Source organism: Hypanus sabinus, chromosome 8 (genome assembly GCF_030144855.1).
Source record: "Hypanus sabinus isolate sHypSab1 chromosome 8, sHypSab1.hap1, whole genome shotgun sequence".
NCBI lineage: Eukaryota > Metazoa > Chordata > Chondrichthyes > Myliobatiformes > Dasyatidae > Hypanus > Hypanus sabinus.
Window position 1 is genome coordinate 18,772,750 of NC_082713.1, and position 13,075 is coordinate 18,785,824.

Consider the following 13,075-nt stretch of genomic DNA (forward strand, 5'->3'; position numbering starts at 1 on the left):
TTAGATAGATTTTTGCATAGTAGGTGTATTAAGGGTTATAGGGAAAAGGCAGGTAGTTGGAAGTGAGTCCATGGCCAGATCAGCCATGATCTTATTGAATGGCGGAGCAGGCTCGACGGGCCAGATGGCCTACTCTTGCTACTATTTTTCATGTTCTTATGAATGGAGGGAAGTATAGGGGAGACATCAAAGATAGGTAGAATGTTAAGTGCATGGAACACGCTGCCAGGGGTGGTGGTGGAGACAGATATGTTAGTGACACTTAAGAAACTCTTAGACAAGCAAATGGATGAGGAAAAAAACAGAGGGCTATGTGGGAGGGAAGGGGTAGATTGATCTTGAGTAGGTTAAAAGGTCAGCACAACATGAGCCGAAGGATCTGTACAGTGCTATACTGTTCTATGTCCCATGTTCTAACCACACTTTCCTATACTATTCCAATGAAACTTCTCATAAATTCCAGGAACAGCAATTTCCAACAACTGGATCTTCAGGACTCAACAATGATTTCAACATAGAAGGTTGTGGAGGCCAAGTCATTGGAGATATTTAAAGCAGAAGTTGATAGCTTTTTGATTAGTAAAGGTGACAGAAGTTATGAGGAGAAAGCAGGAGAATTGGGTTGAGAGGAATAATAAATCAGCCATGATGGAATGGTGAAGCAAACTTGATGGGCCAAATGGCCTAATTCCACTCCTATGACTTTTGGTCTTATGGACCTGGTGATACTGTGTTTGGAAAATGGTGACAATAGAGATTCTGCAGATGCTGGAAATCCGGAGCAACGCACACAAAGTGCTGGAGGAACTCGAGTCCCGATGAAGCGTCTCAGGTCGACTAATAATTTCCCCCGTTAGGTGCTGAATCCCTCCGGCATTTTATGTGTGTTGACATGGAAAATTGTGTCCCTTACATAAGTAAGAATAGGTAAATCCGCAGAGAGGAGAAGTACAACGGATGTTCGCTGGATCAATTTCCAGAAAGCAGAAGTATTGATATTGGTATACCGGTACTGGAGGTGGTCTGTCTGAGTGTGTGAGTGGGTGGGAGAGGGCCATGCTTAATGCTGTGTGTTTGCTTTGGTGGTGATGCTGCTTGCTTATGTTGTTCTGTTGAACATTCTAGGCATGCAATGTTGGTGTCGAATGTGTGGCCACACTTGAGGGCTGCCCCCAGTATCTCCTTAGACTGTAACACACACAAAATGCTGGTGGAACACAGCAGGCCAGGCAGCATCTATAGGACTATCACTTCCCAGCTCTCTACTACATCCCTCCCCCCACTTCTTATCCCCCCTCGACCGTCCCATGTTACTTCACGCCTGATGAAGGGTTTCGGCCCGAAACGTCGACAGTGCTTCTCCTATAGATGCTGCCTGTGTTCCACCAGCATTTTGTGTGTTGTTGTTTGAATTTCCAGCATCTGCAGATTTCCTCGTGTTTTCTCCTCAGACTGTGTTGGGTTTTTAACACAAAACGACACATCTCAATGTATGTTTCGGTACACGTGTGATAAATAAATTAGTCTGCACAGTGAAAAGCCTGCTTGCATACTATTCATACAGATTTCATTGCACGGTACATTAAGATAATGTAAAGTGCGATAATAGAATGCAGAATAAAGTTCAACGCTGACAGAGAGAGAAGCAGTGCTAGTCCTCCGGGAGAGGGGGCGCTGTCCGCGGACGCGGGCCGTATCTCGGAGCCAGACACGTTCCCGTGGCGGACGCGCGCCCGCGCATAGCTGACAGGAGCCCAGTGCTAAGATGGCGGAGGAGGCGGTGGAGAGCTTAGTGGGGTCCGGAGTGTTGCAGGAGATCTTCACCAGCCCCCTCAACATCAGCCTGCTGTTCCTCTGCCTCTTCCTCCTCTACAAGATCGTGCGGGGTGACCGGCCCTCGGCGGTCGAGCAGGACGAAAGCGAGAAGCTGCCCCGGCTCCGGAGGGACTTCACCCCGGCCGAGATGCGGCAGTTCGACGGCAAGCAGAACCCGCGGATCCTCATCGCCGTCAGGGGCAAGGTCTTCGATGTGACCAACGGCAAGAAGTTCTACGGAGAAGGTACGGACACAGGGCTCTTGGCTCCCGTTAAACTAACTCTCCCCCCCCCCCCCATACACACCCTGATCCTCTTCTACATGCCCCCGATCCCCGTCTCCTTCTCCCCGGTCCCCTCCTGTCCCACCGAACCCTTCTCCCGATCCCCTCCTGTCCCACCGATCCCCTCCTTCCCTCGATCCCTTCCTGTTCCCCCGATCCCCACTTTTTCTTCCTCCCCATTCCCTCCTTCCGACCGATTACCTCCTGTCCCCTCATCCCCTCCTTTCCTTCCTCCCTGATCCCCACCTTTCTTCCCCCGATCTCCTCCTTTCCTTTCACTTGATCTCCTCCTTCTCCCCCAGTCCCCTGTCTCTCGATCCCTTCCCGTCTCCCCGAACCCCTCCTGTATCCCTGATCTTCTCCTGTCCACCAAGCCCATCCTTCCTCCAATATTCTCTTTCCCCTGATCCCCTCCTTCCCCAAATCCGTCATTTCTCCTGATCTCCTTCCGTCCCCCATCCCCTCCTGTCCCCTGAGACCCTCCTTTCCGCTGATCCTCTCCCTTTTTCCCTCCAAACCACTGCTTCCCCTCCATTCCCTCCTTTCTACCGATTTCCTCCTGTCCCGACCCCCTCCTTCCTCCCTGATCCACTCCTTCCCCCACAGATACCCTCCTTTCCCTAATTCCCTCTTGTCCCCTCAGTCCCCCCTTCCTCAGTTCCCTCCCTGATCCCCTCCTGTCCCCGATCCCCCTCCTTCCCCCAATCCCCTCCTGTCCCTCTGATCCCCTCCTTTGTTTCCCCGATCCTCTCCTTTCTTCCTCCCTGATTCCCTCCTTCCCCCATCCCCACCTTTCCTTCCCATCTGATTCCCTCTTTTCTTTGCGATCCAATCCCCTCTTTTCCCTGACGTCCGATTCCATTCCTTTCTTTCCTGTCTGATTCTCATCCTGTACTCCCAGTTCCACAGCTTTGCTCATTATCTACCCTCTAACTTTGCTGCCACTAATACCACCTTTCCTTCCCTCCCACTTTGCTCCCCCATAAACCCTCTCCTTTGTTCCACTGACTCTATTCGACTTCTGCTGTCTCACTTTTAAGTGTAGTGTGGGTTGACTGTATTTAAAATACAAGTGGTAGTGCTCCAAAGTAATTCTGCTGCGTTTCAGTTTCTTTTGTCTTATTACAACCCCCCCTGTGGCCTTGGAAGTTTTTATAGTTTTATCTTTTTTTGACCAGTTCCAAATATTGCTTTCATGACCTTCTGTTTGTTAGATAACTACAGAGAGATAAAAATGAATTCTGCCTTGAACATTGCATTGAAAAAAAAATTGGTTGTAGCATAGAGTCTTCTGCTGTGGAATTGTTTGGTATTTTATGGTAATGAAATATTTTGGACTAATTATCTGAAATAACTTCATACTGGAATCTTCCTGCTCTAAGTATGGTTGACTGATAAGCCAAAACTTGTCCAATCTACTGAGATCAGTAATCTGTTTGTCTTCAAGCTAGGCGAACAATAATGTGAGACATCCATTGTACTAACTTCAGATTCAGATTCAGTTTATTGTCATTTAAAAACCACAAATGCAATGCAGTTAAAAAATGAGACAACGTTTCTCCAGAATGATATCACAAAAACACACGACAAAACAGACTACACCAGAAAATCCACATAACGTTTGGCAATCCCCAATCCAGAGTCCGGAGAGGCTGCTGCTTATTAATATCGCGCTACCATCTTAGCGCGTACCCTGGAAAGGAGCTCCAAATCCCACCAGACAAAACAAGACCAAAAACTAAAGCTACAAGACCTGCACAAAACCACATATTTACAACATATAGTTACAACAGTGCAAACAATAGCATAATTGATTAAAAAAAACAGACCATGGGCACAGTAAAAATAGTCCAAAGATGTTAAAACACTATAAGTTCGAAAGAAACCACCACACAGTTTACACAAGTACTCAGGGTCCCGATTGACTCATCATCCCACACCGGTGGCAGAAGGGAATACCCCCGCTATGGACTTCCACGGCGCCGCCTGATTCAGCCTCGCAGACGCAGCACACACTGAAAGCGACCTGACTGCAGCGGACTCAGAGTCTGTTGAACCTCCGAGCCTCCGGCACAGCTTCTCCGAGCATATTAAGACGGCCCCGCCAACAGCCATCAGCAACGCGACCCCGAGGACTGGGGGCCTGTTCTTCCCAGCAGAGACCCGGACCTCACAGCAACAGCAGCAATGAAGAAGGTCTTCCTGGAGATTTTCAGATATTCCTCCATGCTCCCATGTCCGTTTTCATCCAATTATGATTGCGCATGGTACCCTGCTTCACAAATAACAGATAATCAGCTCTGGAGTGTCCACTGCAAGCTGCGTCGCGTCGCCATCTTGGATGTTGGATGATAAGGTCTCAGAATAGAACAATTATAACATTCATAGTGGAATAATGAAAACTTCTCTTTATGATCACACATGTCATATGACACAGCGTATAATGAAAATGAATCTTCCTCGGACAGCAAAAGATGGGTTAATACATTGAGGTATATGAACCTATCCATGTTAATCCTGATACTGAACCCGAAAGCAAAAATACATTTAGTAAATAAAACTTATTGCAGAAAAATAATGTGAAGTTCAGAACTTACTAAGTAAAAATCAATCATCAATTTTACATAGCTACATCTAAAAGATTAATTGTAAGTTTTCTTTTTCTGCAATGATATTTGTGTTGAGTATAATTTGTACATTTTGTTTGTATGAAAAGCACAAAAAGTCTCATCACTTTGGACAGGGTTTTCCCAACTGGCTCTCATTCCTTTGATATCTTCAAACATGAACCGACACATGCTGATAAATGGAACCGCTATCACTTTAGGTCTAATAGTCTCATTCTCAAAGCAAAACAAAACTGAATAGACAGAAATGCCTGGAGTATTCAGCAAATTGTTTTTGGAAAGGGAAACAGCTAGTGTTTTAGGTCAATGGCCTTTCATGAGGTGATTTATCTCAAGTAGAGACCTTGAATATAAAAGACAATTTTTATTGCAAATGTAATGATAGGAATAAACTGCTCAAATCTGTTAACCTGCTCTATCGTTATGTTTTCAACCAGAGCAGTTTGTTGAGTCAGGATTGGTAAATATTGGAGTGGGGGTTGGAATTTTCTGAAGAGGAAGGATTAAACATATTGGCCCTGCGTGTTTAGAAGAATGAGAATGCAAAATTCTTACCCCTTGTATAATAAGATGGTCTCTTGGCCTCGCAATCTACCCCGTTATGACTGTGTACTTTAATATTTACCTGCACTGTACTTTCTCTTGCTGTTGCACTTTATTCTGCATTCTATTACTGTTTTACTTTGTTCTACCTCAATGCACTGTGCAATGATTTGATCTGTATGAGCAGTATACTGCCAAGTTTTTCACTGTGCCTCTACGTGTGATAATACTAAACCAATTCCACTTCCAATTATTCTTACGGATTTTGGATTTGAACGGAATCAAATGTTGCAGAGTTACTGTAAGTAAGTGGCATTGAGAGTCATGGTCTTAGGTGAATGAATGTCTTCTCCAGTTTCTGTTTTTTTATGCTCTTAAAACATCACTTTCTTCATCTACCTTTCCTCCTCATCCTCTTTATAACAACTCCAGATCTCAAAAAGCAAATAAAATACATTATGATGCAGCATCTGCAGATAAATTATTTCTTACTCTGCAGATCCAGAAATACTGAAGAATAATGATCCTTGGAAGTGGCAGATATATCCTACTTGGTTCTCAGTTCTACATCTTAGCTGATTTCACAAAACAATCCTCTTAAACTAGCAAAAGAACTTGACCCTCCTTCCCTTTCTCCCATGGTCCACTCTCCTTTCCTATGAGATTCCTTCTTCTCTAGCCCTTTGCCTTTTCCATCCACCTGGCTTCACTCATCAGCTTCTCTCCCTCTCCATCCCTCCCCTCTTTTTATTCTGGCATCTACTCCTTTCCTTTCCAATTCTGAAGAAGGGTCTCAGCCTGAAACATTGACAGTTTATTCATTTCAGTAGATGCTGTCTGACCTGCCGAGTTCCTCTGGCATTTTGTGTGTGTTTTAAAAGAACTTGTTGTTTCCATTTAGCGTATTGCACTCATTTATTGCTATTACATTGTTATTTTATTTGCTGCTTTAGTTTTATAGAATGTTGAAGGGAAGGATTGCACTAATGAGTAACAATTGTTTTGTTTAGGTGGTCCTTACGGTGTGTTTGCTGGAAGAGATGCATCAAGGGGCCTGGCTACATTTTGTTTGGATAAAGAGGCACTGAGCGAAGAATATGATGACTTGTCTGATCTCGATGCTATGCAGTTGGAAAGTCTTCAGGAGTGGGAAACGCAGTTCAGTCGTAAGTCATGTGGATTGATGGGATTCGGACTTCCCAGTGTTGAATCATCCACTTTCTCTGGCAGTTTGTTCCACACTCTCACCACTCTCAGAGTGAAGATGTTCCCCAAGGAGAGCTTGAAGATCAGAAAAATAAAACTCATCATACTAATCATGCTCCGTTTTGTGATTTACCAATCACATCCTGTTTTTTCTTTGGGACCTCTTGTTGGTTTACCAACAATATGTTGATGCGTGTACGTAGTAATTTAGCAGATAATTCATAGACAGGGAGATTCTCCCCCTCTTTCAATGGTTCCATGTAATATGTGAATGTACACAGTATACAACCTGAAATTCTTATACTTCGCAGACATCCATGAAACAGAAGAAAACCCCAAAGAATAAATGAGAGAAAGAAGTTAGAACCCCAAAGTCCCCCTCACCCCACCCACAACTAGCAGCAGCACAGCATCAACCCTCCCCCCACTTGTTCCAGAGGGAAGCATCAGTGCCCACCGTGAGTTCGAGCCCCAGCCGAGGCAGCATATTGTGCCTTGGGCAAGGCACTTAACAGTGCTCCAGTCACCCAGCTGAAAATGGGTACCAGCAAACTGCTGGGGGTTAACCTCGTGATAGACTGGTGTCCTGTCCGGGGGGAGGGGGGGGTAGTCTTGTACTCTCAGTCGCTTCACGCCACAGAAACCGACGGCTTGGGACAGACTTTGACTATATTTAGATTGCATCTCATTTGGCACTAGCAATGGGATTGTTAGTTAATTCCACCAAAGGCTTCTTCGCAGTCATATATTTATTAAAGTTGTTTTCTTTTCAGAGCGGTACAACTATGTTGGAAAACTCCTGAAGCCAGGAGAAGAGCCCACGGAATACACAGATGAAGAAGATACTAAAGAAGCTAAAGAATTGAAGAAGGAGTGAAGTTCTGCAGTTTGGAGAGATCTATTTTTGTAGGATCGATCACACAACAAGAACATTGAATTTTTGGAGTAAATTTCTTTGGGCCAGGGAGGCACAATTTTCACAACACTTAAGAATTTATTATAGCAACAGACATGTATTGTTAGGAGCATCAAGTGACAACTTGAAAGCAAATGTTAGTTTGTATGTAGGTGGTTTGTCTTTCAAAATAACATTGAACTAGAAATATTGTAAAACTATTAAAACACTATTCATCCCAGTCAAAATAGGGTAGTCAGGTTTGATAATCAAACACTCAGTTCATTCAGGTTTATCTGAATTGTCTATGAAATATTTGCCTCATTTCTTTAACATTACAGGATTCAAAGCTTTTGCTACATTTTGGTAATTAACTTCATAGAAGTTACTACATGGAAATGGACCACTGAGTCAATCCATTTGATAACAGCGATTACCTTTCACAAGAGCTTTTTGTATTAATCACATTCCTGCAGAGCTAATTTTTATCTGTGTGAAGTTGAGCCTCTGCCTGTTTTGCCAGTGAAGTGAGCAACATAAAGCCAATTTACATTGTGTAGAGTTACTGTAAAATTGGCTGTTAATTTTGTTCCGAGGTGTAATTTTTCTTTTCATGTAACATGGCCCTTCTAGTTAGGGTGTAATGCCTCGGTGGCAGTTTGTAACACAAGACGGCAAATAATTTTTAAGAGTTGATTTTGCAAGAGCAGTCACATTGAGTCCATTGGTTTAAACCATATTCCTTTTAAAATATCAAGCTTATGAACCAAATCATTTTAATATGCATGTTTAGATACAGTATCTTTTATCTTTTTTTGTAACTGATGGAATAACATGAGTTTTTAATTTGTATTTTTATCTCAACTCATACATTATAGTCATGATCTGTTAAATGTGATTTCTTTACTATTTTTTTAAAAGGTCAATCTTTTAAAAACCCATGTATCTACTAACAACATACCATTGAATCTGTTTAAAAGGATACAGGTACTGGAAGCCTGTTTTTTTTTTGTTGAAATAAATGATGTCAGTATTTGGAATTCAATAGTAATCAGATTTAATTATGTAAAAATTTACAGTTTTCTACATAAAGGCTGATCTTTATGGATTCTCCCTTGGCACAGTTAGTAAAGTTAATAATGTAGAAGCTACACTACCTAACCAGGAACCCAGTGGTAGAGAGTTCATATTCCACTAAGGCAACTGAAGAAATTCAATTCTGTGTATCAGCAATAACTTATGACAATATATAATTAATATCTCACAGAGAAGGACCCCTTCTCACCCACTCACGTCTCCCCATCTACATGACCTTGCAAGCAACGGTTAAGGATGTTCAAATGGACCTTATTATTGATCGCAAATCTTTGTCTTAATGTGTTTTAGTTATTTTTACTGAAAATAATGGTGTGCTTAAATCAGTAAATTTTATTTTGGAAAATTTATTTTTAACGTTGCCTATCCTTAACACACTGTTGGAAAATTCTAACAATGCAGTTGCAAGATATTGCCAGACCATTAGTTGTTATATACATTAACAGTCTTGAATGGATATGTGTTGACTACCAATCTAAACTGGTGCATTTCATTTTGCAATATTTTTAACATCACTCAGAATTGCTGACTTCATTTCATTTTGGAATATACAGTTAAAATTACATTAGGATTGTTGAATCAACATATTCATTTTGTTAACAGCTTTAATTATTGAGAATTTTCATGGTAAATACATGATGAAACTGAAACCTCTTCACAATTTTATTCATCACTAATAAGCCCTAAGTACCCTTATGTTGTTTATGTGGACACTGATCTGTTGTGATGTTTAATTACTTAACCATTACCCCTGCTGGTTTATAATCCACCAACGGCAGCTTGTCAGAGTCCTTTTTCCTGAGCCCGTCTTTCAAGTTATCCCCAGGTGTAACTCATCTTCAAAGATCCTTTCTCTCCCAGCAATGAGGTCTTTGGAGCTTCCATTGGCTTTGGGTTTTTACTGGATGGGGTTGCTAGGCCCATGCCCAACTCTCCTCCTTTGAATGGCTTGGAACCATCCATGGTGGAGTTACGGTGATGTTTGGATGCCCCGTAATCAGTATTCTGTTAAGTGTGCAAACTCAATGGAGCATTGACTCTGAATACCACTCCATTTTTCTGTTGTCAACACAGGTCAGATATGAAAAGCTTACAACAGCCCTTAATCTCAAAGTTGTAGTTAAAGAGCATAGCCTGAATAACTCAATTACAGATGGTGGTCTGCAATGTTATTATGCAGATTAGTGTGTTAGCAAAGAACACACTTTGGATCCACTTAGCCCACGGAGAACATTGCTTGAAGATCAGAACTAGGTAAAAATTATTTATCTCCAATTTTAACCTCATTATTTTGACAGTCCACTAATTTATTTGGAAATTAAAGCCACAATGATGGATTCTAGTGCTCTGTGATGACTTAGTAAGTCACTGAGTATTTGGAGAGCTGGTGCATTTTGCCTTTAGCTTTCAGGCAGCCTTGAAGGACAAGTGCAGGGTAGTGGCAAGTTTCTGAAATTCTGTACACTTTGGAGTGTGAAAGTTGAGCAAGGAGAATTTCGGTGTCAAAATATTTGAGAGTTTTGAGTTAATGGCTTTCACAATGGGTATTGAAATTTTAAAATCCAAAGATTTTACATGAGATGGGGTAGAAGTACAGGAGTGGAGGTAGAAAGTGTGCTAGAAGCACTATGTGGGATTTGATGTCAAAGAATCTACATTAAAACAAGAACATACATTACAAAATCTGGTTCAACCCTGAAAAAAAAATTTATATTGGGATTTCCCAAGCAGAGATATTCAGTCAAGGCGTGATGTTCATTAAACAATTTGAAAATACAATTATGCCTAATGAGATAAAGCTGTTCAGTGGTACAAGTGTAAAAGCTGACTTGATCCTCACGGTAAAGAAAAGGATTGGTATTAGAGGGAAATTTTAAGCTTGAAAAATGTGAGGAGAAGCTAAATCTAAAGATGTTACATTTTGTTAACATCAACTCTTCACCTTTCTGAGCCCCACACTTTCCAAATAAAACTATGATTTATCATATTTTCAGTTTATTGTACCAGTCTGCTCCTAGAACAATGGAGTGAGCAAATGCAGATTGAGTGACTATCTTATACCTATTCACTCTTAGTTTTTTGTCCCAAAATCACTCTGAATTCTTAATCTTCCGCCTTCTATTCCGATGAACATGAACTTGAAAAATTACACCTAATTTTGCCAACTCAGTGCTGAGTTCAACAATTTTCAGTGGTTCACTGCTCCCGTTTACTCCTCTTATCCCCTCTTTTATTTCTTGTCCCTATTACCACTGCTTTTTTTTGTGTAACTTCTGCATTACATCTACTTCTTTTCTATCCCTTCCCTGTATTTTAAAACTGGATTACCTTTATTGTCCCAATAATGTAAACTTTTCTCTGTTCATTAATAACTGCCTGATTGAATCTTTACATTTCTATTTTAATTTGAATAAATAATACTGAAACCATCTCATTGAACTAGACAGCTACAATCAATTATGTTGGAGAACTTATGAGTTCACATTAATAAACAAAATTAATCATATGGCCACTACCCACCCAGCAAACTGCCTTTTCCAAAAGCTCTCTTCTGGAAAGCACTGTAGGGCTATTAAAAGTTTCTTCCCACAGGCCATTAATCTGTTTAACCATCTGGTTAGCCCCTCCCCTCTCTATTAATCCAGTCACTGTACTGCACTTCAAACCACCTTTAATAATAATGCTGTTTACATTGTAAATAGTTGATGGTACATATGTATTTATGCACATTTTATTTCATATCTGTACTTTAACCTCAATTTTATTTTTATATAATTCTTTATTATAATTGTTGAATGTTACTTTTTGTTGCATGTTACACCAACACACCACAGCAATTTTCTCATACATGTAAATGTATATAGCAAATAAAGTGGATCTTTGATCCTTGAAATAACAGCAGATGCTGGAAACATTAACAGCATCAATGAAGAGAGAAATAGATAATGTTTCAGGTGAAGGACTGCTCATCAGAACACTAAATAGTGTTAATAGTTTTGTACACAGTGATCAATGTTTCTGATTTGTGCTTCAATGCTCAACGAACTCCCAAACTTGGCTGAATAGTGTGAAGTTGGATGAGTGAATCTACTGCTCTCGGAGATGCAGAACAAGGGAAGTATTTACCAACAGCATTGCTTTTTTAAAAAAAAATGATGGAAAATTACATTACAAATTGCAGTATACAACCCTGGGGAGTCTGCAAAATGCATACATACTTCAATAATAAATGTACTTTGATTTGTACTTTGAAGAAATAGAAACCCTTCCCAAATTCAATTTGAAATAGCAGGTACATTTTTGAAGTTAAAAATAAATCAATAAACCACTTTGAAGGAAACAGTTCTTTAAAAAATATCCTGAGTAACACACAAAATGCTGGATGAACTCAGCAGGTCAGGCAGTATCTATAGAAGGGAATAAAGAACCGAAGTTTCAAGCTGAGATCCTGATGAAAGGTCTTGGCCTGAAAAGTGGACTCTTTATTCCTCTTCATAGACGCTGCCTGACCTACTGAGATCCTCCAGCTTTGGAGTGTGTTACTCTGGGTTTCGAGCATCTGCAGAAGCTCTTGTACTTGAACAAATCCCGATGCCCTGAGCTGTAATAGTGTCGCGCTAACTGTTATGTCAAGGGCTTATTGGCCAATTACCATTCAAACCATAATTATCCAATGTGCATATTGTCAAAATATCCAATGCAATTTAAGGACAGAAAACACTCCTGAATGACTCTCAGTGTTTCTGTTTAAGATATTTACGTCAGGGGTGCTTATAAACATGAGGCACACTCAATTAACTAGGATCAAAGATCAGGGATCAATTTTTGCATTGAACCCGTGACATGCCAGTGCCGAATTACTGCAGCTACTGATTATAAAAGACTATACCAAGATTGGAGAACTGTGACACAGAAAATTCAAAAATACAGCTCTCCATGGGCAGGTTTTATTTCAGATATCAACAAAACTGGAACCAAAGGTGATGAGCATACATTGAGCTTCACTGGGAAAGCTGAAGCCAGGGAGCTCAGCGTGGAAGAGGGAAGGCCGGTGAAAGTGACAGACAACAGAAAGCTCAGAGTCACCCTTGCAGATTGAACAAGATGCCCAATCAGTGTTTGATTTCTCCAGTGTAGAGAGGTTATTTTTGAGCAATAAATACTCTCCACTAGACCGGAGGAAGTACAGATCACCCAATCTGTTCCTCCAGATGAAGTAGTAATTAAAAACCATGTTCAAGTGGCCCTGCATTTCCACAGGGCCTTTCAGCCATCTTCCGAATGCCTCATAGGACTCTGAAACCATAAAGACTATTAGATCATAAGATAGGGTCCAACCCTCAGTTAATGGCAGGAGTCCATGGCATAAAAATGGTTGGAACCCCTACAATAAAACATTGGAGTAGAACAAGGCCATTCACCCCATCAAATCTGCCCTGCTGTTCCATCACAGCTGATCATTTTTCTTCTCAACCTGTTAAGTACTTCTGAAAAGTAATCTAAGAATATTCATAACAAGCTTCCGAAAGCAATAATGGAAGGGCTAGAAATTCTATTTAGGGAGGTTGATCCAGTGGAAGGAATTCCACAAGAGAATGGCCAGTCTTAAA

General features: G+C 41.1%; 1 protein-coding gene and 1 long non-coding RNA gene across 2 annotated transcripts; one reads left to right on the forward strand and one right to left on the reverse strand.

The window, feature by feature from the left end:
• The first annotated feature begins 1,723 nt into the window (after nt 1-1,723).
• On the forward strand, nt 1,724-8,410 carry LOC132397936 (membrane-associated progesterone receptor component 1-like). Its single transcript, XM_059976760.1, has 3 exons — nt 1,724-2,060; nt 6,280-6,435; nt 7,249-8,410. Exons 1-3 carry the CDS (start codon nt 1,766-1,768, stop codon nt 7,350-7,352), a joined length of 555 nt encoding a protein of 184 aa, XP_059832743.1. The 5' UTR covers nt 1,724-1,765; the 3' UTR covers nt 7,353-8,410.
• Nucleotides 3,585-6,270, reverse strand: LOC132397937 (uncharacterized). The gene is made up of 2 exons (XR_009513490.1): nt 5,282-6,270; nt 3,585-4,371 (listed from the first exon to the last, which is right to left on the reverse strand). It is a non-coding gene; the product is annotated as an uncharacterized LOC132397937 (long non-coding RNA).
• Nucleotides 8,411-13,075: the final 4,665 nt, after the last annotated feature.

What these genes read in the sequence shown, in the direction of transcription:
- LOC132397936 (XM_059976760.1), top strand. Translation starts at nt 1,766, where the DNA reads ATGGCGGAGGAGGCGGTGGAGAGCTTAGTGGGGTCCGGAGTGTTGCAG. An exon ending in CAAGAAGTTCTACGGAGAAG is followed by an intron (nt 2,061 to 6,279) that starts GTACGGACACAG and finishes TGTTTTGTTTAG; the next exon opens with GTGGTCCTTACGGTGTGTTT. An exon ending in GTGGGAAACGCAGTTCAGTC is followed by an intron (nt 6,436 to 7,248) that starts GTAAGTCATGTG and finishes TTTTCTTTTCAG; the next exon opens with AGCGGTACAACTATGTTGGA.